We start from the raw sequence: 23,836 nt of genomic DNA on the forward strand, positions 1-23,836 counted from the left end.
AACAGGAACAATAATTCATAAATGATGTTTAAAATAATTTATACAATTCCTCAAGTGTTCATTTATACTTTAGGAGTAACTTCTTATGGAAGGATTTTATCTACTTACTTCAAGGAAACATAAATATAAAACCTACATCACTCCTACAAACTTCAAATGAATCTTTCATCATTCTTTTTATTTAGAAAATAAAGTTCATCTTCAGAATTACAATAACCAAGATTCAGTGCCTCAGAGACAGAGTTGCAATTGAAATTGCCATCTACAAATTCATCACTCTGAGCTCAGACAAGAAGTACATGAAAGAAGGGAAATACAAATCCACTTGCAGTGAGAGGCAAGATGTCCTGGTTTTACTAAATATGTTTACCATGTGAATTATTTCTCCCAAGGAGTCATTTTACAACAACTATAAAGTGTGCTTCAGCAACAATGCTATGCTCATTTATGATTTTCATATATTTGTTTTCAACCATTTAAAGAAGTATTTGGCCACAATGGAATTGGTAGTACAGCACACACTGACTTTCCATAGAGGAGAATAGTTCTCTCCATGTAACGCGTCTCTCAGATAACCCATCAGTTTGCCCGCGTCACTGTGCTACTAGGGTCACGCTTTCAAATGGCTGCTTCTTCAATCAATAATCAGATGGAGGTTCTGCTCACTGTCCCATCACCAAATCTTTAATGAGGACTTTTGCAGAGTGTTGTTAAACATGAATCTGATCTATATCTGTAAGAAAAGAATCTAAGAAAGAATGAATATATGTGTAACTGAATCACTTTGCTGTACCCCTGAAACTAAAAACACTGCAAACCAACTATACTCAAATAAAATTAAAGTTAAAAAAATGAATCTGATCTAAAGTAGAAATATCAGGCTCATCCTATACTTCTTATTACAGGCTAATTTAGACTGAGGCCTCTGTCACATATCTAAAGCTTGGTTCAGCATTTGTTTCCCTTCATGAAGTTCAGAGGACAACCCGCAGCGTCAAGTTTGTGAACAACTCTTGATAGATCTTGTGGCGTACAGGAACCTTATGAATTTTTAACATCAAAATGGTAAACTCTTTTATGTCTCTCTCCTACCATGGGCCAGTTTCATTAGTAGTTATCCTAGCATTAACTTAAATATAATATAATTAGAAACATTAACGTGCTAGAAAAAAATAAGGCTTATTAAGTGACATATATAAGATTTGAGATTAACCACAATGTTGGATGAACCACATCAAAGCTAGTTTTTCAGGACTTCCCTGGTGGCACAGTGGATAAGAATCTGCCTGCCAGAACACTCTTTAACATAAATCACAGCAAGATCCTCTATGACCCACCTCCTAATATAATGAAAATAAAAACAAAAATAAACAAATGGAACCTAACTAAGCTTGAAAGCCTTTGCATAACAAAGGAAACTATAAGCAAGGTAAAAAGACAACCCTCAGAATGGGAGAAAATAATAGAAATGAAACAATTGACAAAGGATTAATCTCTAAAATAAACAAACAGCTCATGTAGCTCAATACCAGAAAAATAAACAATGCAATCCAAAAAATTACAGAAGAGTAACTAGACATTTCTTCAAAGAAGACATACAGATGGCTAATAAACACATGAAAAGATGCTCAACATTGCCCATTATTAGAGAAATGCAAATCAAAATTACAATGAGGTATCATCTCACACCAGTCAGAATGATCATCATCTAAAAGTCTACAGACAATAAATGCTGGAGACGGTGTGGAGAAAAGGGAACCCTGTTGTACTCTTGGTGGGAATGCAAACTGATACAACCACTATGGGGAACAGTGTGGAGATTCCTTAAGAAACCAGGAAGAAAACTACCATGTGACTCAGCAATCTCACTATGGGACTATACCTGAGGAAGTCTTAATTGAAAAAGACACACGTACCCCAGTGTTTATTGCAGCACTATTTACAATAGCCAGGACATGGAAGCAACCTAGATGTTCATCAGAAGATGAATGGATAAAGAAGTTGTGGTACATATACAAAATGGAATATTACTCAGCAATAGAAAGGAACGCATTTAAGTCAGCTCTAATGAGGTGGATGAACCTAAAGCCTATTATACAGAGAGAAGTAAATCAGAAAGAGAAAGGCAAATATCATATAATAACACATATATATGGAATCTAGAGAGATGGTACTGATGACCCTATTTACAGGGCAGCAAAAGGAGATACAGACAAAAAGGACAGACTTTTGGGGCACAGCGGGGGAAGGGAAGGGTGGGATGATGTGAGAGAATAGCACTGAAACATATACATTTCCATACGTAAAACAGATCGCCAGTGGGAATTTGCTGTGCTCCGGGAAAACCCAGAGGGGTGGGATGAGGAAAGAGGTGGGAGGGAGGTACGAGAGAGGGAACATACGGGAACCTATGTCTGATTCGTGCTGATGTATGGCAGAAATCATCACAATATTGTAAAGTAATTATCCTTCAATTAAAAAAAAAAAGAATCTGCTTGCCAACGCAGGGGACATAGGTTCAACCCCTGGTCTAGGAAGATTCCACATGCAAATAAGCCATTGAGCCACAACTCCCGAGCCCACGTGCTTCAAATACGAAACCTGTGCTCTATGGGGCCCACAAGCCACAACTACCAAGCCTGTGTACCACAAGTACTGAAGCCCATGCTTCCAGAACCTGTGCTCCACAACAAGAGGAGTCACTGCAATGAGAAGCCCATGCATTGAAACGAAGAGTGGCCCCCACTCTCTGCAAGCAGAGAAAGCCTGCACAAAGCAGCAAAGACCTAGCATGGTCAAAAATAAATAAAATTCTATATATAAGCCACTTTCTGCAGAGCAGATAATTGAGAGCTGTCTACGTACAGGCATGTGGGCATGGCTCTTAGGAACCGACTGCCATAGTAAATCCTGAAGAGATGTGTGTTATTTATCAAAATTAGACCCAGGATCCAGACTTTCAGAGAAGCTTCTTCAGTTACCCAAACAGGATAGGATAAGAAGAAAAGAAACTTCTTCCTCTCAGGTCTGCCAACTAAAGACTTCAGTAAGCCTAGTAAAACAGGAGGAGCTATGGTGATGCTCTTTTTATTTTAAAGAGATCTTACAGATTAAGCTCAGTTCATCTTAAATAATACAGCAAGTGATATTGTTGTTCTACTTCTTGCCATAATATTTAAACAACTAAAGCCTTAACTTATCCAACTCATTGGAACACAGCAAGAATCTGGAAGGTGATGAAGAACGGCTGCTCTCTCCTGCCCTAAAAACCACTCCATGGTGATATAGGGAAAAGCCTCGAAAGATGATCATGAGGTTTATGAGGGAAGTGCATATTCTGTCAGGCGTTAATTCTTAAGGGCACCCTTACCGATATAACCTGGAACCTCTTTGCCCTTATATGAGAAGCAGATTGTCAGATCCATGCACACAGAGGGCAATCCATTTTCAATACAGTTAAAATTTGTTCTGTTTACTGACTCGGGGTGGTTTAAAGAAGCTTCGACAATCACTACAGGTCTTGTCCTAAGAAGGAAATAAAATTAGCAATATTAATTGCACAATTATTTTTCATTAAGGTGACAAATACATCTGCATTGTCAGTTTCCACTGATCAAGTAATTTTATGAAACTGCTTAATAGCATATAAATATATATGTATATATACATATATACACTCAATTATACTTTCATGTATGAATCAAAATAAATTTTTACTAAAATCTCTAAAAATATTGACTTAGATGATTTAAGTATATATCCAGGTAAGATGGGAAAAGTATCCTAAGTTCAATAATTAAATTTCAGAGTACCAAAAAGAGTGTTATGAGGTCACCATCATGCTGATTTTAAAAACTGCCTCCCATCATTTACAATTAAGCCCAATTGTCATTAAGTGGTGAAATCTATCAACCTTACCTTAGCAACACAGCAGAATCAGACCGAAAAGCACCAACTGCTACATCTGGAGGAAGAAAAAAATAACACAGATTAATGATCATCATTAGTCAAAGAGAATTACTTTCAGCCATAAATACTTAACTACATATCACCTTGTGACTATATCAAAATACTATTTACAGAAAATTAATTAGAAAAGATATGCTTACATCTTAAGATTCATTTCACATGTGTCTGAATCTGCTCATTTACAGTGACATTCATCCCTTTATCATATAAGATAAACATAAATATTATGATATAAAGACAGCCTTACTAAAACAAAATTTGATTTTTGGACTATGAACACCCGCCGAGATATCTCCTTTCAAATTATAAAAAATAAATCCTCTTCTTTTCATCATCATATATTTGATTTATTCTCGTGAATGCTTTTAATCTTTTTGAAAACAAGGAATAAAATATTAAGTAACCTACAGTGTAAAAGCTTAGTAATTATTTGATTATTTTTGACCCATCTGTGAATTTAAGAGTATAAAAATGAAGGAAAAAACTCACTAGTAAATCAGCACTTTTTTTTACCAGTTGTATGTATTTCACCATAAAGTCGTACCCACAATAGTGCTTATTTCAATTTATAAAATATAGTAAATTTTATACTCACCTAGATATCCATTGTTATCTGCATCAATTTGTCCAGATATAGACTGTCCAAACATACTTAATGATTTACTGATTTGACGTCCTTCAATTCTCTGAAAAAATAGTAAAGTTGAATGGGAAGCAGGATTTAAACATCTAATATCCCAGAGAAACACTGACTTAGTTAAATAATGAACCCTGACACATTATTAACAAATGCATTGTAGTTAAGGCAAATACATGTGTCTGGGAGAAAGAGTAGTCTCCAGTGTGAAGTGGAAAACTGACATCTATTTAAGTGAAAAAAACTGCTTTCTTTATCTTGTGAGCAAAGGGAAAATTATGTAGTAAAGATCTCCTAAAACACACCTGACACTCTCTCCTCAGTCTCTTTTAAGGCTGTATGCTTATTTCCCTAAGCAACATGAGCAATCAAACCAATAAGAAAATAAGACATTTATGATCACTTAGTGGAGCCTACTACTTAGATTTATAATAACTATCTCGTTTAGCCAGGTTGCTTTCTAGTATTTGACAAGGACAACTCAAGTCAGATATGTGCTTGCCATCCCACGTGTCTAATCTCATGTCCAGACATTGATTTACAAGTATCAGAGTTGTCCAAGAGAATTAGTATTCTTTAATAGAAAAGTATATATCTTTCATGCTATATAGAGGATCATTTACCCACTTTGCCTAATCAAAAATAACAGTATTAGCTAAAGTTTCCCTAAGAGTATCTTTGGAAAAATTTCTCTTCTCTGCATGTGCATATAGTTTTCTTCTATGCAATGAAATGTCCTGATTTTTCACAATATGAAAGTAAAGTCAGAGCTAGGTCAGGAAACCTTAATAAAGTGCTCTCATCTCACTGCTTTGCACTGAAAGGAACACAGTTTCACATGAGTCTTTGCTCTTTCTGTGAAACCTCCATGGAAGATGGGGCTTAGCCATGAAGTGAGACAGTTAACCAAATCCACATGGGCTTACTTGGAAGAGTTGGGGTATTACCTCAGAACATAAATCTGATGAAATGCAGAGAGAAATCCTGAATAGGTTAAAGAAAAAGTAGGATGGAAGTGAACCAGAACTCTTGTTTATGGAAATAAAACGATTTCATAGAGTTATTAATGACCTTAAAAATGAGACCATCTACTGTTATTATAAGAAAATGGTGAAACAGTATTAAGTATTTGAAAGGGCTTGTTAAGAAAAATAAGTGTACGTTAACACTGGAAGTTTTAAGAAGGAATTTATTACCAATGTTTCTTTTGAAAATAGAATAGTATTATCCCACCTGTGAGAAGGTTGTTGAGATCCCATCTACTCGGCCATTGTAAATATAAATAGCACCTTGCAAGTCATCTTCCTGTGGGGCTCCAATAGCAACATCTATTCAAGAATTGAAATGGCAGAAAATAAACTCTTAATGCAAAGAATGAGACTCTGAAAACTAGCCTTCATGCTCTTTACTAAATATCACATAGGAAAACTCCTTATCAATAAACAGCATTTTCATTGGACAGAAAAAAAAATTATGCAATACTATCATTGTCATAACAACGTACAGGATTGCACAGTCAAGTCTGTGTGTGGAAATTAGAGTCTGACGGTCTTAGAGGCCCGTAAGAGAATGGTTAAGGACTTGGGTCCTATAGCCAGGCCACCAGGGTCTGACCCAGCACTTCCAGGGCCCAGCTGTGCTTTCCGGTTGTCCGTCGCTGACCCCAGACACTGCAGCACTCCAGGCTTCCCTGTCCTTCCCTGGGCCCATTTCTTTTCTCCTGTGGCCACGCTGTGTAGCATGTGGGATCTCAGCCCCCTGACCAGGGATCACACCTGTACACTCTGTGTTGGAAGGTGGACTGTTAATCGCTGGACCGCCAGGGAAGTTCCTGGGCCCATTTCTTAACCCTTCTGTATCTGCTTTCTCACTTCCGCACAGGATCATGAGAGAACTCACTGGATGCAGAAAGATGCAACTCATGTGAAGTGCTTAGAGCAGTGTGTAGCACATAATAAGTTATTATCATCTCTAAATAATATAAACCACAAAAGCCTTTGAGTTATAGGTTTTATTTATTTGCCAAATGACTTCTAAATTAATTCCTGTTCCAATGAAGGATATGTTTTCACTTAAGACCAAGAGAAAACGGAAACTGAATAATATGGTTGCTTAAGTGCTATAAATACAAAGTACACAGGAGGAAAAAAAAAGTTTGTAAGAACATTTCATTGTCTTTACCAATTATGCCAAATTATTTGAGTATATTCATATATTTTAACTGATTTTTTTCTTATTACTTTAAGAGAAACTAAAATACAGAAAGTTTGCTTTCATGACATTATTTATCACTATTCATCAGATCTAAAAGTTTTTCAACAACTACAGTTGTAATATTGCACTGCTTTTTCAATGGGAATAAAACTCTGTTCCAAATGCTGCCCAATTTTAAAAATACAAAAGCTTTTCTATTTTAACCTAAAATTAAATAGTGCTGCTGCTTCTAAGTCACTTCAGTCTTGTCCGACTCTGTGTGACCCCATAGACATCAACCCACCAGGCTCCCCCGTCTCTGGGATTCTCCAGGCAAGAACACTGGAGTGGGTTGCCATTTCCTTCTCCAATGAGTGTAAGTGAAAAGCCAACGTGAAGTCGCTTAGTCGTGTCCGACTCTTAGCGATCCCATGGACTGCAGCCTACCAGGCTCCTCCGTCCACAGGATTTTCCAGGCAAGAGTACTGGAGTGGGGTGCCATTGCCTTCTCTGAAAATTAAATACTAGACACATCTTAAGCCTGTTTTGCTTAGACACAGCAAGGCTAGCCTCTTTTAACTTGTGCAAAGTATTTAAAATTTTTATGTACAAAACAGATCCATTCATTTATCCATTCAGTGGAAAACTACTGAGCGCCTACTGCATACCAGATACTTGTCAGAGTATCTACAGGACTCTACAGGACAGTATCACAAAAAGGAACTGATAGTCTAGCGGGGAAGAACAGCAAGTAAAAATAATAACATGGTATGCAGGGAAAAGGTGGTGAAAATTAGGGAAGACTTCGATTATAGTAGGTCAGAGCCAGGTGAAAAAAGGCAACGTTTGGACAGAGGACACAGCCTGTGCATTGTAGGGGACCGAGAGGCAGCTTGGCACACGGGAGATTGACAATTTGGAACAGTTGGAGCCATTTCTGTGCAGACTGGATAAATCAAGCAACATAATGGGGAGGGAGAGGAAGAAGGGGAGAGAAAGAGGGAGACAAGGGTGAGTGAGGAAAGGGCGAGAGAGGAAGCATCCTGTAGCTGCTGGATAGGAGCCCACTTAGCGATGTCATTCATGGGGGGTGGGGGTTAGACTTCAACCATGTGGCTACTCCTGAGTACCTCTTAACAGGATTCTGTACCTTGATTCTAGATGATAATACAGGAAAAGGTAGCAAGTGGGGTTATGAAGCTGATACTGCAAGAATTCTGTTTATCAGTTACTCGCACAAGTTGTCTATATTAATAAAAATATCTTAAAACAATACAAATGAACGTTTTCAGCTGAACTATTAAGCCAGCCCAGATCAATTATTTCCAAGCAGAAGATATTTAAGTATATTCAGACTCTGGCTTATATTAGATCCAAACTCTTCCTTCCTAAGATGAAACTTGGATTTATTATATAATGTCCTAAAGTTCTAGCTATCATTATAGAAATAAGGAGAATACATTGTTTTTTTTTTATTAGTTGGAGGCTGATTACTTCATAACAGAGAATACATTATTAATAATAAAATGTTTTTCCATGCCTGTGCAACTCAGTTGGGACAAAACATAGAGAATAAACATGGAGATATTTGACAATTCCTTTTACTTTTCATTTGAACATTTATTACACTGATAGCATAAACCATAACAATTATCATTAGTATGACCATAATAATCTTAACATCGGCTAGTAATTATATTGTTTACAAGGCAGGCATTGTGCTAAAGGCTTAACATACAAAATTCATGTTATTCTCACATAACCCACTATAACTCATGTAACTCTCTCAACAGCTCTGTCAAATACTTTTTGATCCTCACTTTTTATAGATGAAGAAATTGAGGTCCAGAGTAAAACTCGCTAAAGGTTATAGAGCCAGCATGTGGTAGTACATGAAAGTGTTGGTCGCTCAGTTGTGTCTGACTCCTGGTATCCCCATGGACTATAGCCCTCCAGGCTCCTCTTGTCCATGGAATTCTCCAGGCAAGAATTCTGGAGTGGGTTGTCATTCCCTTCTTCAGGGAATCTTCCTGATCCAGAGATCAAACTCAGGTCTCCTGCATTGCAAGCAGATTCTCTACCCATGTAAACCATCAGGGAAGCCTGGATATGGTAAGATGTGGTACAGTGGGATTTAAACCCTGCAGTATGGCCCCAGAACCTGTACCCTCCATCACCAGGCTCTATAAGATCATTAACATAGAGTTATGCCCAACACCCTCCCCTCCTATCACGCGTTCCTCTACTGTGTGAAAGAAATGTTCAATATGTGACTTGATAATATATAAGAATTTCAGGACCACATAAATTGATACAGCATATAGTTCACAACTGTAGAACTTTATTATGGTTAGGCTCAAAAAAATATTCAAAGATACAGTCTAAAAGTCAGATGAATTGCTCAGATGCTAAAGAATCTGCCTGCAACGCAGGAGACTCAGGGTCAATCCCTGGGTGGGAAAGATCCCCTGGAGGAGAGAATGACAATTCACTACAGTATTCTTGCTTGGAGAATCCCATGGGCAGAGGAGGCTGGCAGGCTACAGCCCATGGGGTCACAGAGAGTCGGACACAACTGAGTAACTAACACCTCCGCTTTCCAGGCTCAACTTGGAAAACATACACTGGAAATAACTTGCCAGAACCATTTTATGGCTAAAATGCTATCAGTCTGTCTGTCTGGTCACATTGGTTGAACAGGTTTGTCTATTACCTATTCTGTGAAATGTTTCTGCTGGACTCTTGTCAAATTGTTCGATTATCATCTGAGAAAATAGCTTGTTTTGTTTTTCTAAGGACACAGGAAATATATTCCAATAAATTCTAATTTTTTCCTTTTGAAGAAAAAAAAGTGATGTCATGAATGCCAAATAACTGAGGTCATTACAACTGTGCACAGTAAAAGGACCAGAAGTTTGATCTGCGTCTAAGACTGGAGGTGGAAGGCAAAGAAACAGGTAGGGTTCTCCTCTCTTTTCTACACAATCCCACGTACTCTGTCGTGAACATGAAGTGACTTCACTCATATCCCAGAAAAATAAACTAAGTTAGAAGACGGGGGAAAAAGAAGAGGGAAGCACATAATGAAAAAATAAAAGACAGATGCCTGGCTGGCTCACCCAGGCAGATATGGTAGGATGGAATTAAAGACCTCAGTGAAGAGCTAGAACACACTCAGCCTACTTCCAAGCCAACATGGTCTTGGCTAGCATCTAAAATGCAGAAAACACATACCCATGGGCAAAACAGAAATGCTCTTCAGTCATAAAAAAGAAGGAGATTCTGTCATTTGTAACAACATGGATGGGCCTTGAGGGCATTATGCTAAGTAAGTCAGACAGACAAAGACAAATACTGTGTAATCTCACTCATATGTGGAATTAGAGGGGAAAAAAAACCACATAGAAACAAGATCAGATTGTTGTTTGTCAGAGAGAGGATGGAGAGTAGGGTAACTGGGTAAAGGCGGTCAAAAAATACAAACTGGCAGTTAGAAGATCAGTTAAGTCTTGGGGATATACAACATGGTGACTGTAGCTGGCAATACTGTATTGTATATTTGGGAGGTGTTAAGAGAGTTGATCTTAAAAGTTCTCATCACAAGGAAAAAAATTTGTAACTATGTGAGGTGATGCTGCTGCTAAGTTGCTTCAGTCGTGTCTGACTCTGTGCGACCCCATAGACAGCAGCCCACCAGGCTCCTCCATCCCTGGGATTCTCCAGGCAAGAATACTGGAGTGGGTTGCCATTTCCTTCTCCAATGTGAGGTGATAGATGGTAACTAAATGTTGTGGTAAGCATTTTGCAATACACATATATCAAATCATTATGTTGTATACCTTAAACTTATTCAATGATATATGCAACTATATCTCAATAAAACTAGAAGAAAAAACTGAATTAGTAAAAGATATATGGTATTATAAACAGGCACTAAAATGAATCAGAATTAATATGGCCACTGGATGTAAATATGTTGTGAACTGTATATGAAATTATAAATAGCACAAAATATGCTGGAATACTGAAAACATTCATTTGAATAATAATCTTCCATGCATATAGAATTTAGAAGATGCATGCTGAGGACTCCAAGACACAAAGTTCTGTATGAAACCCAGGGTTCTCATATTCACTAAATACTGCATTGTGCCCTGAAGATTTCCTCTAAATTCCCCCTTTCTAAGTCTCTTGGACAACACGTTTTCTGCCTGTCCTTCACATAACTAGAAAATTGTCTTGGATTTTCCCAAGTACTGGAGTGACTTTGATAAGGGAAACTGCCTGCTATCCATCACATTTTTATAACTCAGTCTGTTTATAAGAATAATTCAAGTTCACTACTGACATTTAGATACTACCAAAAACATTCCTCATGTGAACATGCACAAATATGTTCAATCAAAATAGTGACTATCTTTCTTCAGATCTGTCAATTAAAACAGGATGTGGAAGCAATTTTTTCATGTCTTTATCTGATATTCCATTTGAATGTAAAACTGAAAAAAGTGTGCCACTATTTCCTTCATTTACATTCATTATGGCACATACTCTATAGCTGGCATGGTACAACTGACAAAAACTAAGTCCTCAATAGACATCACAGAATTTTTGATTAATTGTGAAATGTGATATCCATCTTAACATTTTATAGATATTTTAATGTAAAATTTAATGTGTAATCATAACCACAAAGATATATACACATACTTTTGTCTCCTTTTGTTTAAAAAATAGTAAAATCTAGAAATGGCATCTGTAGACCAAATTATACTATTTCACATTCAAGAGAGCTCATTGGAAGCATATTTTCAATAGCCAACTAGCATTCTCCTTGTAGAATAACATTTTAAATATTTAAAGTAGAATGAAGCATTTAGGCAAAACAAGATAAAAAGTGAGCATTTACAGCACTTCCTCAATTATGCCCAGTATACAAGTAAGTTTTGACCTACTTCTACCAGATACCAATTGCCAAAAACCATTTCTAGAAGATAATTCTGAGCCTTGAAAATATCAAATACTTATTTGCTGAACTCCAGAAATTATACACTCTCCTTTCAAACCCATTCATTATTGCAGGCACAGTTTTAATAGATGTAGTCAACCATGTAGAACTAGATTGAAGTAAGCATATTTTAAGAGAGAAGGCTGGTAGAGACAGATCCTTCAACAGCACAACTGCTGCCTCGGCAACAGTCACAGAGCTGATGAGACCATCCATCCCATTACTGAAATGCATCCCTCTCAGGTGGCAAACAGCCACTGTCTTCGAGTCTGCCCGTTTCTCCCTTCCTACCACTCAGGATTCTCTCCTGGGATCCCCAACCTCCCACCATCAGCCCCCCTTTCCCCACAACAGGACAACCTGAACAAGGAAAGCTTGGCACAGTAAGGGGCTTTCAGAGCCTGGCTAAAGCCCTGCAGCTAGCCTCTGCTGGGTTTTATCCATGTCTAACTATACTGATGGTTAAATATATGATCCGATGAGTCTGTGATACACATTTTCTTCCACATTTTCACATTTCTGAAATCAGCAGTCTTCTTAAAATAGGAAAATAGTGAGTCACAGTTTAAGAGGCACCATTTCTTAGGGGCACATAAAATAATGACTTAAAACAACTTATAATCAAAGGTGCCTTGTGCTGTCACTTCAGTCACGTCTGACTCTTTGAGACCCTCTGGACTGCAGCCCTCCAAACTCCTCTGTCCATGAGACTCTCCAGGCAAGCATAGTGGAGTGGGTTGCCATTTCCTCCTCTGGGGGAATCTTCCCAACCCAGGGATGGAACCTGTTATCTCTTAAATCTCCTGCACTGGCAGATGGATTCTTTACCACTAGCACCAATGGTGCCTTAGAATCAATGAAATGAGGTATGTTGAATATCACTCTTTGTTGAAGGGATAGTTGACAACTGAGAAGAAATTGGGTATAACACTAAAAGGAAAAAAAACTTAGTATACCAGTCTGCCTCCATATTTTATAGAAAGGCAAACAGCATGAAACTCCGATTATATTCTCTCCCATGTCCCATTTTTAAAAGTGGAAATCAAGTACCAAATTAAATAATTTTAATTACCTTCAAAGCCATCATTATCAATGTCGCCAAGATTGACTATAGATTCCCCGAATCTTGCAGCATATTTGTCACTTCCAATGAGCTCTGTTTCCATTTCGTTCATTACTGCTCCCTAGATAGAAACAGGGAGAAAACTGTCATTACAACACTCTCTGACAACTTGACACATGATTTACTATTGTAATTGGACATGGATTTTTTTCTTAATGCTTCAAACAGGTTGGACAAACTAGTCTGAGCTTCAGTACACACATCTCAGTTCAATTCAATAAATATTTATCAAGTATGTCAACACATATAATAGTATGATTAGAGCTCAGAGGACAGAAAAAAATGTCAAACTCATGATCCCTAGCTTTGAAAATGCAATAAATTATTTTGATAATTCAATTGAGCAAATATTTAGTGAGTTCCTAATAAAGGCAATGCACTGTACAAAGGATGGATGAGTGAAAGAGGACAAGGCAATAACTGTGTAAGACACTCCCTTCCCTGAAGAAGCCCCCAGTGAAGGGAAGGCATCGCACAAGCATGTAAATGACTAAGAGGTACTGCTTTGCAATATCAGCAAGCAAAGAGAGCATGCTGACTGTGAGAGCCAGCAGAGGTTTCATAAAGGAGGGGTTGTCAAGGTGGCTACCAAAGAATGGGCAAAGTTTTGATACATAAGGAAACTGACCAGAAAAATACAAATTGCAAGAACTTGGCTACCTTGGCTTACTTGGCTAATGACCAGTATGTGCAAATGAATAAGACAAAAAGAGTAAGACTGGAGTTTTATGGGGTGGGACTTTGAACGCTGGCAGAAATTTACTCTCAACTTAGAAAACCAGACAGAGCTACTGAAGGTTTCTGAGTTGAGGAGCGACATGACTGACTGGCCTTGGGAATATGTTTCCAGCAGCACTGTGGTAGGAGTTGGTCAACTGCTGTCTCTGATTTTGGAAACTGAGTTATTAGACATGAAATAATGTTTCAGTGGATTTCCCTGGTGGCTCAGTAGGTAAAGAATCTGCCTGCCCAGTGCAGGAGATGCAAGAGACTTGGGTTTAATCCCTGGGTTGGGAAGATTCCTTGGAGAAGGAAATGGCAGTATTCTTGCCTGGGAAACCCCATGGACAGAGGAACATGGAGGGCTATAGTCCATTGGGTCGTAAGGTCAGACACGACTTAACGACTAAATCACCACCACCACAATGTTTTAGTAGAAGTTGTGGCAATAACAGCTGCCAGATCTCTTTCCAAACTCTGATCATGTCACTCCCTATGTTAAAAAAAAAACAAAACAAAAAAAAAAACCATGCACAACTCATCATAGATCTTTTAACTTCTCAAACAAGTCTGTTCATCATTTCCATAGCACACACATATTCTTCCCTTGTGAAGTGCCCTTCACCTTTTATTTTCCAGCTAAAAAAATTTGATTCTTGTTTCGTTCATAGAGAAATACCCAATTTAAAGAGCAGAAGGCATAAGAGGCTCCAGAGAGGATGAGTAGATAAGGCACTGAGTTTCAGGGGGAGAGTTTAAAGAACGAGTGATCACTCTTCTTCAAGTGTTCTCCAGTCACAGAACGGCGACCAAGAGTTCACTAGGACCCCTGAGAGCTCTTTCAGCAGAAGTAGAAGCCAGCATTCACTCAAGTATCATCCTTTCTTCAGTTCACTCAAAAACAATTACTGAGCACCTAACTTGTCCAGGATTCTTTCAAGCCCTGAGGAAATAGGTGTAAATAAAACAGCCGATTCCTCTGCACACAGTGTCTACACGCCAATAAAAGAACAGACAGACAATAGCAAACCACACCAATAAATATCAATAACCTCAGATATGCAGATGACACCACCCTTATGGCAGAAAGTGAAGAGGAACTAAAGAGCCTCTTCATGAAAGTGAAAGAGGAGAGTGAAAAAGCTGGCTTAAAACTCAACATTCAAAAATCGAAGATCATGACATCTGGTCCCATCACTTCACGGCAAATAGATGGGGAAACAATGGAAACAGTGACAGACTATTTTCATGGGCTCCAAAATCATTGCAGATGGCAAATGTAGACATGAAATTAAAAGACTATTACTCCTTGGGAGAAAAGCTATGACAAACCCAGACAGTATATTAAAAAGCAGAGACGTTACCTTGGTGACAAAGGTCCATCTAGTCAAAGCTACAGTTTTCCCAGTAGTCATGTATGGATGTAAAAGTTGGACCATAAAGAAAGCTGAGTGCTGAAGAACTGATGCTTTCGAACTGTGGTGTTGGAGAAGATTCTTGAGAGTCCCTTGGACGGCAAGGAGATCCAAACCAGTCAATTGTAAAGGAAATCAGTCCTAAATACTCATTGGAAGGACTGATGCTAAAGCTGAAACTCCAATACTTTGGCTTCCTGATGCGAAGAACTGACTCATTAGAAAAGACCCTGATGCTGAGAAAGACTGAAGGCAGGAGGAGAAGGGGGCAGCAGAGGATGAGATGGTTGAATGGCATCACTGACTCGACAGACATGAGTTTGAGCAAGCTCCAGGAGTTAGTGATGGACAGGGAAGTCTGGCGTGCTGCAGTCCATGGGGTTGCAAAGAGTCAGACATGACTGAGCGACTGAAATGAACTAAACTGAATGTCAAGTAGTAGTTATTGTCTTTTCACAGTTAGGAACAAGAAGTTGGAAGGCAATAAAGGAAGAATAACTTATCACAGAGGTTTTAATAGTGGAAATCAATGATGAAATCAACCCCAGTATTCAATACCTCTATTGAGTGGTGTAGAAGTGAAGAGTGAACAAGAGGGTAGTCTAATGGGAGAACTCCTCCCTTGCCCTTTAAACAAAGGCACTTCACTTTTATCTGTTTTTCATATTGGAAATGCTGAAGATTTCAATGGGAAAAATTGGTTCTTTATTGCCTTATGCTAGGTATCTATACCACTGTTTAAACTGTTTTCAAAAACTTTAGTTGTAAAAAGAAATAAAAGTATGTAAAATCAGGATGTGGCTTCTATTACAGAGACCATTAATTGATAGGAAAAATATGAAATATCTATACAAGAAAAAGTAACTCCTGATTTCACTATTAATGAGATAACAAATGATCACTTCACAGATGATACTGCTTTACTATTCAATTTAGGTTTAAACAGTCTAGGATATGCCAGTGCATAAGTGACTTTCCTCCTCTATATTTGGAACTTAAAGGATCTCTCAGCTTTATAAGACTATTTTCTCTCTTAAATTGTAATGAGTTTAGTATAGTGCTTAATATGCATGTTTATTAAATGCTCTCAAATCACTGATTAAACAAAATACCTCCCAGAAACAGATTTTGTTAATTAAAAATACTGTGACTTAAGTAATGCACTAATTTTCTCACAAACCTGTTATTGCTCTTAAATCAAAGATATAGGCCAAGAAGACCCCATTCAGGCCTTATCAATTCTTTCTTTTGATTTGATGTCAAGAAGACAGACTGGCAAGATAAAGCCAGCAGAGTTCCCTAAATTGAATTGTCAAGCGGTCAGATTCTACTCCAAAATACCCCTAGAATTGAAAACTCAATCATAAGCAAGTAAACAGTTATTTCTACAACTACTACATCTGCTTTGGAATAAACTATGCCAGTTTTACATTCTTATCAGGAATATAATCTATATGAATTGAGTAAATTAATATCTTATCAGAACACATCTTGTTTTCAATTGTTTTCAAATCAAGAAATTAAAAACAGTTCATACTTTATCTTCTATGTCTAGTAGTGTTTTATAATTACCAAATTATATGGGGATATTCACCGTCAAACTATTAGGACATCCACATTTTTAGGGCCATATAAAAGTCATTCTTTCAAATCAGAGTTGCACAATGCAGCTGGAAGAAACTGCAACTCCCTGAGTAAACACATACAAGCTGTGTACAGAGAAACTCCAGACAACTGATCTCGTACTTTCAAGATATCAAAATGGGGCAGCAGCCCATTCATCATGACGTCCCATTTCATTTTTAAAGCATTAGTATAATATCACAATTTTTACTTCCATCAGTAGAGTAAGCCTAAAAAATTTATAGTCTCAGAACTTTGGAGTAAGTAGAACAACAGTTATGGTTAAAATTCCATAAAGAGCTTCCAAGTTGCGCACGATCAGACTTACAGAACCAGAGTTGATGTACACAAATACTCTTCCTTCTTCCCTGATGGTGCTCTGCATGGGTGCTCCCACAAGCAGGTCTGAGAAGCCATCTGCATTGAGGTCCACGGCACAGACAGATGCTCCAAAATAAGACCCAAGCTGCTCCAAGGCAAACCAGATCCAGTCATTGAGAAAAAAGCAAGAGTTACTCACCAAAGCCCTCAGTGATACCAAAGTTAGAGACATATTACCTTTTTACCTTTCATTTCATGTAAGATATTTAGCTCTCTTGCATCAATGCTGAATATGTATGCCTGCAATGGGAAAAAGAATTAGGAAAGATTAGATGATCCTCACATTAAAAGCGTTTCATTCAAAACATTAATTTTCATAATTTGTAATTGCTCAAATATCTTTTTAAAAAATTCTTTTCAGAGTGATACGAAAGATTTAGGGAACCAAACTCTCAGGAACAATCCTACTGTTCCTTCAGAGAGAACACAGGAAATGTTGTTTGTCTCAATTTTCAAAGTGAGGTTCATGTAATAATGTAACAAAAACTAGAAAGAGAAGTAACATTTTGTTCTTTCTAGTCTTACCACAACTGTACCAGGAATGTAGCTGCCTCAATTTCTCTTCAGCTATAAACTTGTAAACCATAAATGTATTCCTTGGAATCTTGAGAAAATTCCATCTCAGAAACAGTTACTCATAAGAGCCTCATTTAACTTGTGTAATCTTCCTGAAAGCTTTTCTGTTCAATTTTATCTAAAAGCCACATGACTTTCACCAATCTTACCACTAAATGTACAGTGCTCATCATTTCTAGCTTCACTGCTGAGAAATTCTGCAGATCATCCTTTAACATCTTATTCTCTCATGCAATCTATTTGAACCATTTTGAAAGAATAAATTCTAAAAATGTAATTCTTACTTTACCAATCTGTTCATGTTGAGGGGCTCCTCCAACTACCTCGGTAGTGTGCGGACTCCGAAAATGACCAGCTCCAACTGAGTATCCTTCAAGAAAATGGATGGAGGTGTGAGAATTGTCATTTGGAATGGGTGAAATTCATTGTCATAAATCCACTTAAAGAATTAATCATAAATCCATTCAGAATTAAATTTTAAGACTGAATTCAAAATGACTAGAGTTTTAAGAATATTTAGCATAGCAATACTCAAAATTGGTTATCATATGCTCTAAGCAATTATTAATATGTATGTTAATATGTAGCTCAGTTGGGAAAGAATCTGCCTACAATACAGAAGACCTGGGTTCGATTCTTGAGTGGGAAAGATCCCCTGGAGAAGGAAATGGCAACCCACTCCAGTATGCTCTCTGGAGAATCCCATGGACAGAGGAGCCTGGTGAGCTGCGGTCCATGGGGTCACAAAGTGTCGGACACAACTTAGCAATTAAACCACCACCAATATGGCTTATATTTTTAAACCTTAGAAACTGAAGCTAGCATCTTTAAACATGGTTTGTTAGTCTCTGCAGTGTCAGGACATGCTAGTTTCTAAAATTACAACAGAAACTTTAGTGTAACTTAAGATTACAACAGAAACTTTAGTGTAAAATATAATATTTTGAACTTCATGTAAAAAAATCTTTCTAAACTTCAACTTTTCTTGCCTGAAATCTTTCTATTATGATAAAATTGTATGACTACAGAAAAGGTAAAATATTCTTATTTTACTATGTGATAAAAGATACAAACTGTTACATTGTTTATAATGCTTCAGCATATCCTTCACCCTTCAACAAGTAAATGCTGAATTGTAAATGGACTTCCTTTGTTTTTAACTAAATTTTTTCTGTTTGAAGACGGGGAAAATCTTGCTTTTTCTTATTATAATTATTTCTGAGTATAGGCTGTTTACAATTAAAGCAGGTTTAAACAAATCTATATATCCTAAGTAGCTATAGGAAAAGCATTTCTTTTACTACAACAAGGGAATTAATGCCAGAAAAAGATCTTAACTTTCTATAAAAATAAGGACTATAGATTATCCTACTGCTGACTTATTAAATAATAAGGAGGATAAAAATAGTTGTGCCCTGGGAAATATTCTAAGAGCTTATGAGGCAAAGGTCAATGAGATGTTTTTAGACCCATACTCTTCACAGTGATACCCATTCATCCACAATGCTGTTCTCAGTTCCATTGATTTTCAACTGGTCCTTAAGGAAACTGTATTTACTTATTCACATGATTAAATGAGTTATTCATGTAGAATATTTACAAAAGCTCCTAAGAGATGGCAGGCATTCAACAGATGCTACCTTTATAATAATAAGTTGACTGCATAAAAATATAAACTTAACAAGTGATTTACTGCAAAAGAATAAATTAAACCAGGAGTTCCAATCTAAGAATTATATATGGATGATAATAGTGACATATGTAAAATATTAAGTTAACTAAAGTTTCATAGACTATAGCCTTAAAGAGGCAGTTTCTGAAATGGCTTTTTAGTTGCTACTGGCCATTTTGATCTTTTGAAGATATAATTTCCCTTATTTATAATTACTAGTATCTGTAAGGCAGTGATAATTCAAGTTTGTCGATTTTTACAGTACCTAAATAACTTCCGAATTTTACTTGGTTGTGTTTGTCTAGGAAAGCCTTGTATTTATTTGTAGTCATATTGTACACAAACAGAGAGCCAGTCCAATAGAACGATCCCGGAGCCCCCATCACAATTACATCCTGCAAGAAAAAGAAAATTTATCATCATTTAAAAGTGTAATCTCACCACTCGAAACCTCCTCCATATACATACATTAAACAGTGACAAAAATAATTTTCATAAATTTCTGAAATATAAGCATTTAATGAGTTTAAGAGGATGCCCGAAAAAGCCAGAGAAGCTAGCTAGTGAATTTTCACCTAAAATGAGAATTTCAGAGAAGAAATGCCGAAACTCTCACTTCACACTCATTACTGGACTTTACAATCAAAGGCAGAATCACTGAACACTAGAGTAAGCTGTGGGGAAAAAGGCAATGTGGTTTCTATTAAAGTAAATCATATCTGGGTAATTCATTAGTGCTCATTACAGAGATAATCATGGGCTGCCAAAGAGTAAAAAATGGACTTAATTTATTTCAATTTGCAAAAACTCAATGACTAAGTTCCTTAATAATGTTAGCTTGGAAAAATATAACTCAAAAGGAATTGGGACATATTTGATGATAAACGTAGGAATTCAGAAAAAGGAAACAGAGGGAAGATTGGAATGAGTAGACATATTTGTCTGGTGAAATATGAAAACTTTCAGCAATTAAATCTATTTGACATTTCTAAATTTCCTAAACGATCCAAACTTTGAAAAAAGAGGTCAATTTAAACATAAAGTAAGGAAGAAAGCATTATTATTTTTCCACACTAGGCAATATTTATGAAAATTATTAACCTATAGTTTGATACAGCCTGGCTACATAGATTTAGAAAGCATTCATCACTTCATAAGGGGTTACTCAGAGAAAGTGGGAGGTTTAGGAGTCGAGTACAGCTGTCTATGTGACAGTGTTAGAAAGAAAATAATAGTCTGGGAACATATCTTATTTAAGAGTATATTATCAAGTTCTTAAATCTCCCAATTCTCATACTTCTAATGAAAAATGTTAACTTATATGCTCCACCCCAATTAGTAACTAAAAATAACATACTTAGCTATTTTCAGTGCTTAAATTAACAAATGACTATGTCTATTTTTTTGATTTCTGTTAAATCCTTAATGAAAGTAACTTTCTTTAGTGTAGACTTTTAATTGGTCTTGGGTGACACAGCCATCTAAATATTGCTATTTTATCAATACCTATGGGCTGAATATCAAGTGGTAAAAATTAAGTTGTAATATACTCAAATTTAAGAGATATATTATTTGAGTATTACTCAATCTTTATTTCAAAGCATAATATTAGTCTTCTAAGTCTTCAGAAGAATTAAAATTCTATATGTAAGCATCTATAGCAGCTATTTTTGGACTATTACCTCTGTGTAAAAACTAGAAATTCCAGCTTGACATGATGCAAAATTCTCTCCAAACTGTTTCACAAAATCTAAAATAAAGTAGAAAAACAATTAAGATTTCATTTTAAAATAAAGACAAAATCTGCATAATTCGTTTATGTATAAATTCTTATAAGTATGCCTTTTAAGATCTTTTACAATAGCATTATTTTAAAACTTAGCAAGTAGTAAACTTTAAGGCCACAAATCTCTTCCATGTTGATCTTCAAAATATCCCTATGAAATAGCAATAGAGATATTTATGCAGTCTCTTTTTCAGGGGAAGAACAAACGATATACAAAAAGTTGTCAGATGAGCATCTAAGACAGAGATAGGATTCATGGCTTCCAAGTCTAGGCTTCCATTTAAAGTAGGCTTCCTAGATTTTGCCCAGCTGAAAACAGTAAAGTCAAAATCTGCATGGAGATGGAGGGTCTCCTCTTACAAAGCCCCCACAAATGCGTGCTTTGTGAAACTTACCATGGGCACAGAGCTTGCTTTTCCTGTGGAACTGACATAAGCAAAACTCTATGAAAACAGAGTGCCATGTATTTGTTTGGGTTTTGCTAACCAGAAATGTTAAATAAATTGCTAAGTCATTTATAATTACCACTCCTTGTCATGTTTTTTAATTCCTTTTTCTATTTTCTATGCTCCTATATATTTTTTAAGTTTAATTTTTAGTTGTCTTAGGTTTCTGCCATCATGGTTTTTTCCCCCCATAGGATGTGGCTAAGTATATATATATATATTTGTAGGAGTGCACATTGTCATCCATGGACATTATCAACCCTTGCATAAAGTTATCCAGAAAACACATGAAAAAATGTACGGGACCAAAATCTACACCAACAGAGGCACCAGCATTTAATGAAGGAATCAGCCAGCAGCAGGACAAGAATTGCAGCACATGAAGCATTCAAGTGCATTATCTCAGATGATGAGAACAGTCAGAAGTGGTTGCTAGGTCAGTTAAAAGCACCAGCCATGGGGCCAGCTAGATGAGGACGGATGCTGCAGTTGAAGGGTATCTTTAACTTGCATCTCTACTAGACTGTCAAAACAGATTTCTTCAGCCTATACAGCTAATTCCTATCATCCCACTTCTGTGCACTTGATTTCGAAGGAAAGTGAAATCAGCAAGGGGAAAGGCCTCGTCTGGACTGGAGATTATGATTCCGGCTGGCCAGTCTGCATTATAGAGAGACTGGAAGATCTCAAAAGACCATGAGGGCCTCCACAGTCAATCAGAGAGAAATGCCCCAACTGTGAAATATTTTAAAATGTTAACCATAAACTATTAGGAAAAATGGGATAATAGCTCGAGTAAGTTTTACTGCAACTAAGAAATTAAAATCCACCTTTAATCTTCTTGGCATTCAAAGACAAATTAGGAACACAGATGATATAACCTTTGCTATGATGTCAAATTCCAGGCATGAAAGAGTCCAGCATTAATAGAATCAATGCAATTTGGCTATTGCTCAAAGTTTTGTCAAGTAATAGAAATTTCCTTTGGACGCTGAGGTAATCATTTTGGTTAAAAAAAACTGGAAACTGGCATTCACATATATTCTTTCTGAAGACACATTTTCAGAACTTTAGTTCTGTTGCAGGTATCATTTCTTCAGTGCCCTGTTAACATTCACCTCCAACTGCTGTTTCAGTTTATTTCCTGGCTCTGTATGCACTATGACCTAAAATTTTTACGGGAAAGACCTTTTAAACTTACATTACCAATTCCTTGCAGTTGCAAAGAAAGTAAGTGAATTCAAGGGAAAAAAAAAGACATAGTGAGTGGAAAAGATCTGCCCACAATTATATTTCAAATTTTTCTGAATCTTGTTGGAAGTTAAAGCAAGAAACAATTTTCTTCCTTCTGATCAGATTTTTCAATCTATTTCATAATTTTATTTAATTGAGAATATATTTAATGCTAAAGTGGAAAATTATCAACTAGATGCTAGAACTATTCAAACAAATAGTTTTCAGAATTCCTAGCTCCAAAAAAACACAGTTGTTGTTCAGTCGCTCAGTCGTGTCTGACTCTTTGTGACCCCATGGGCTGTAGCATACCAGGCTTCCCTGTCTTTTACTATCTCACAGTTCATTTCTGAAAATTGAAACTGCAATTGGATTTAAAAAAAAAGAAAAGGGAAATAATAATATGAGACATTAAAGCGAACATAGCTATTTTCAAAGATCCTCCCACGGCTAACCCAAGTATCCAAAATTAAAAAAAAAAAAAAATGAAAGACATTCACATATTTATCTTGATCCAGTTAATATCAAAACCATACCTTACCTTGATAACATGGAGCTATTCTTTTACTCAGTTCTGTCCGTAAATCAGAAGGCATTCCATAGCAAACACCCGTGGGGAGCTTAGACTCAGTCCTTATGTAAAATATATTTTTCCATCTATGTCCACAAGTCTGAATAAAACATAAAAATAGACCAAATGATGTGAAAGTCACACGCAGGGTATCTGGTTTCACGATGTGATCAGGGAACTATCCCAGCAACCTACCACAATGGAACCATTTTCTCCAGGCTGTCTGGAAAGCGTGACCCCCAGCCATTGATTATCTCTTTCTTCCAAGCAAGTCTTTCCACAAGGATCTCCAAAAGGGCTACCTACAGCATTGGAAAATAATTTTATGAGCAGTTATCTTGAAAACAATGTTATTCTACAAGAACAGAGAAAACAAGCATGCATGCCTATCCCCAGTGTTCTTTCCTCCAGCTTCAGTGGAATACCGTCTTTCCCTGCTTCCCTGTCATCATATATCCGGTGCACATTGTGGGGGTAACCACG

At 36.8% G+C, this 23,836-nt stretch overlaps 1 protein-coding gene across 2 annotated transcripts in view; it reads right to left on the reverse strand.

Annotated features, from left to right (window-relative positions):
- ITGA4 (integrin subunit alpha 4) overlaps nucleotides 1–23,836 on the reverse strand; it is an 86,057-nt gene that overhangs the window by 40,038 nt on the left and 22,183 nt on the right. The window contains exons 3-14 of one of the 2 annotated variants that reach the window (XM_020888659.2): nucleotides 23,549–23,655; nucleotides 23,324–23,453; nucleotides 21,000–21,067; nucleotides 19,583–19,712; nucleotides 17,930–18,015; nucleotides 17,247–17,309; nucleotides 17,017–17,154; nucleotides 12,880–12,991; nucleotides 5,840–5,934; nucleotides 4,565–4,655; nucleotides 3,919–3,964; nucleotides 3,371–3,525 (exon numbers count right to left, since the gene is read on the reverse strand). In XM_020888659.2, coding sequence (XP_020744318.2) covers nucleotides 3,371–3,525; nucleotides 3,919–3,964; nucleotides 4,565–4,655; nucleotides 5,840–5,934; nucleotides 12,880–12,991; nucleotides 17,017–17,154; nucleotides 17,247–17,309; nucleotides 17,930–18,015; nucleotides 19,583–19,712; nucleotides 21,000–21,067; nucleotides 23,324–23,453; nucleotides 23,549–23,655 — 1,221 coding nt within the window. Of the gene's footprint in view, nucleotides 1–3,370; nucleotides 3,526–3,918; nucleotides 3,965–4,564; nucleotides 4,656–5,839; nucleotides 5,935–12,879; nucleotides 12,992–17,016; nucleotides 17,155–17,246; nucleotides 17,310–17,929; nucleotides 18,016–19,582; nucleotides 19,713–20,999; nucleotides 21,068–23,323; nucleotides 23,454–23,548; nucleotides 23,656–23,836 lie in introns of those variants that run through there. The other variant, XR_002313005.2, reaches the window with a different exon arrangement.

The sequence above is a fragment of the Odocoileus virginianus genome, chromosome 13, assembly GCF_023699985.2.
Source record: "Odocoileus virginianus isolate 20LAN1187 ecotype Illinois chromosome 13, Ovbor_1.2, whole genome shotgun sequence".
NCBI classification, from domain to species: Eukaryota; Metazoa; Chordata; class Mammalia; order Artiodactyla; family Cervidae; genus Odocoileus; species Odocoileus virginianus.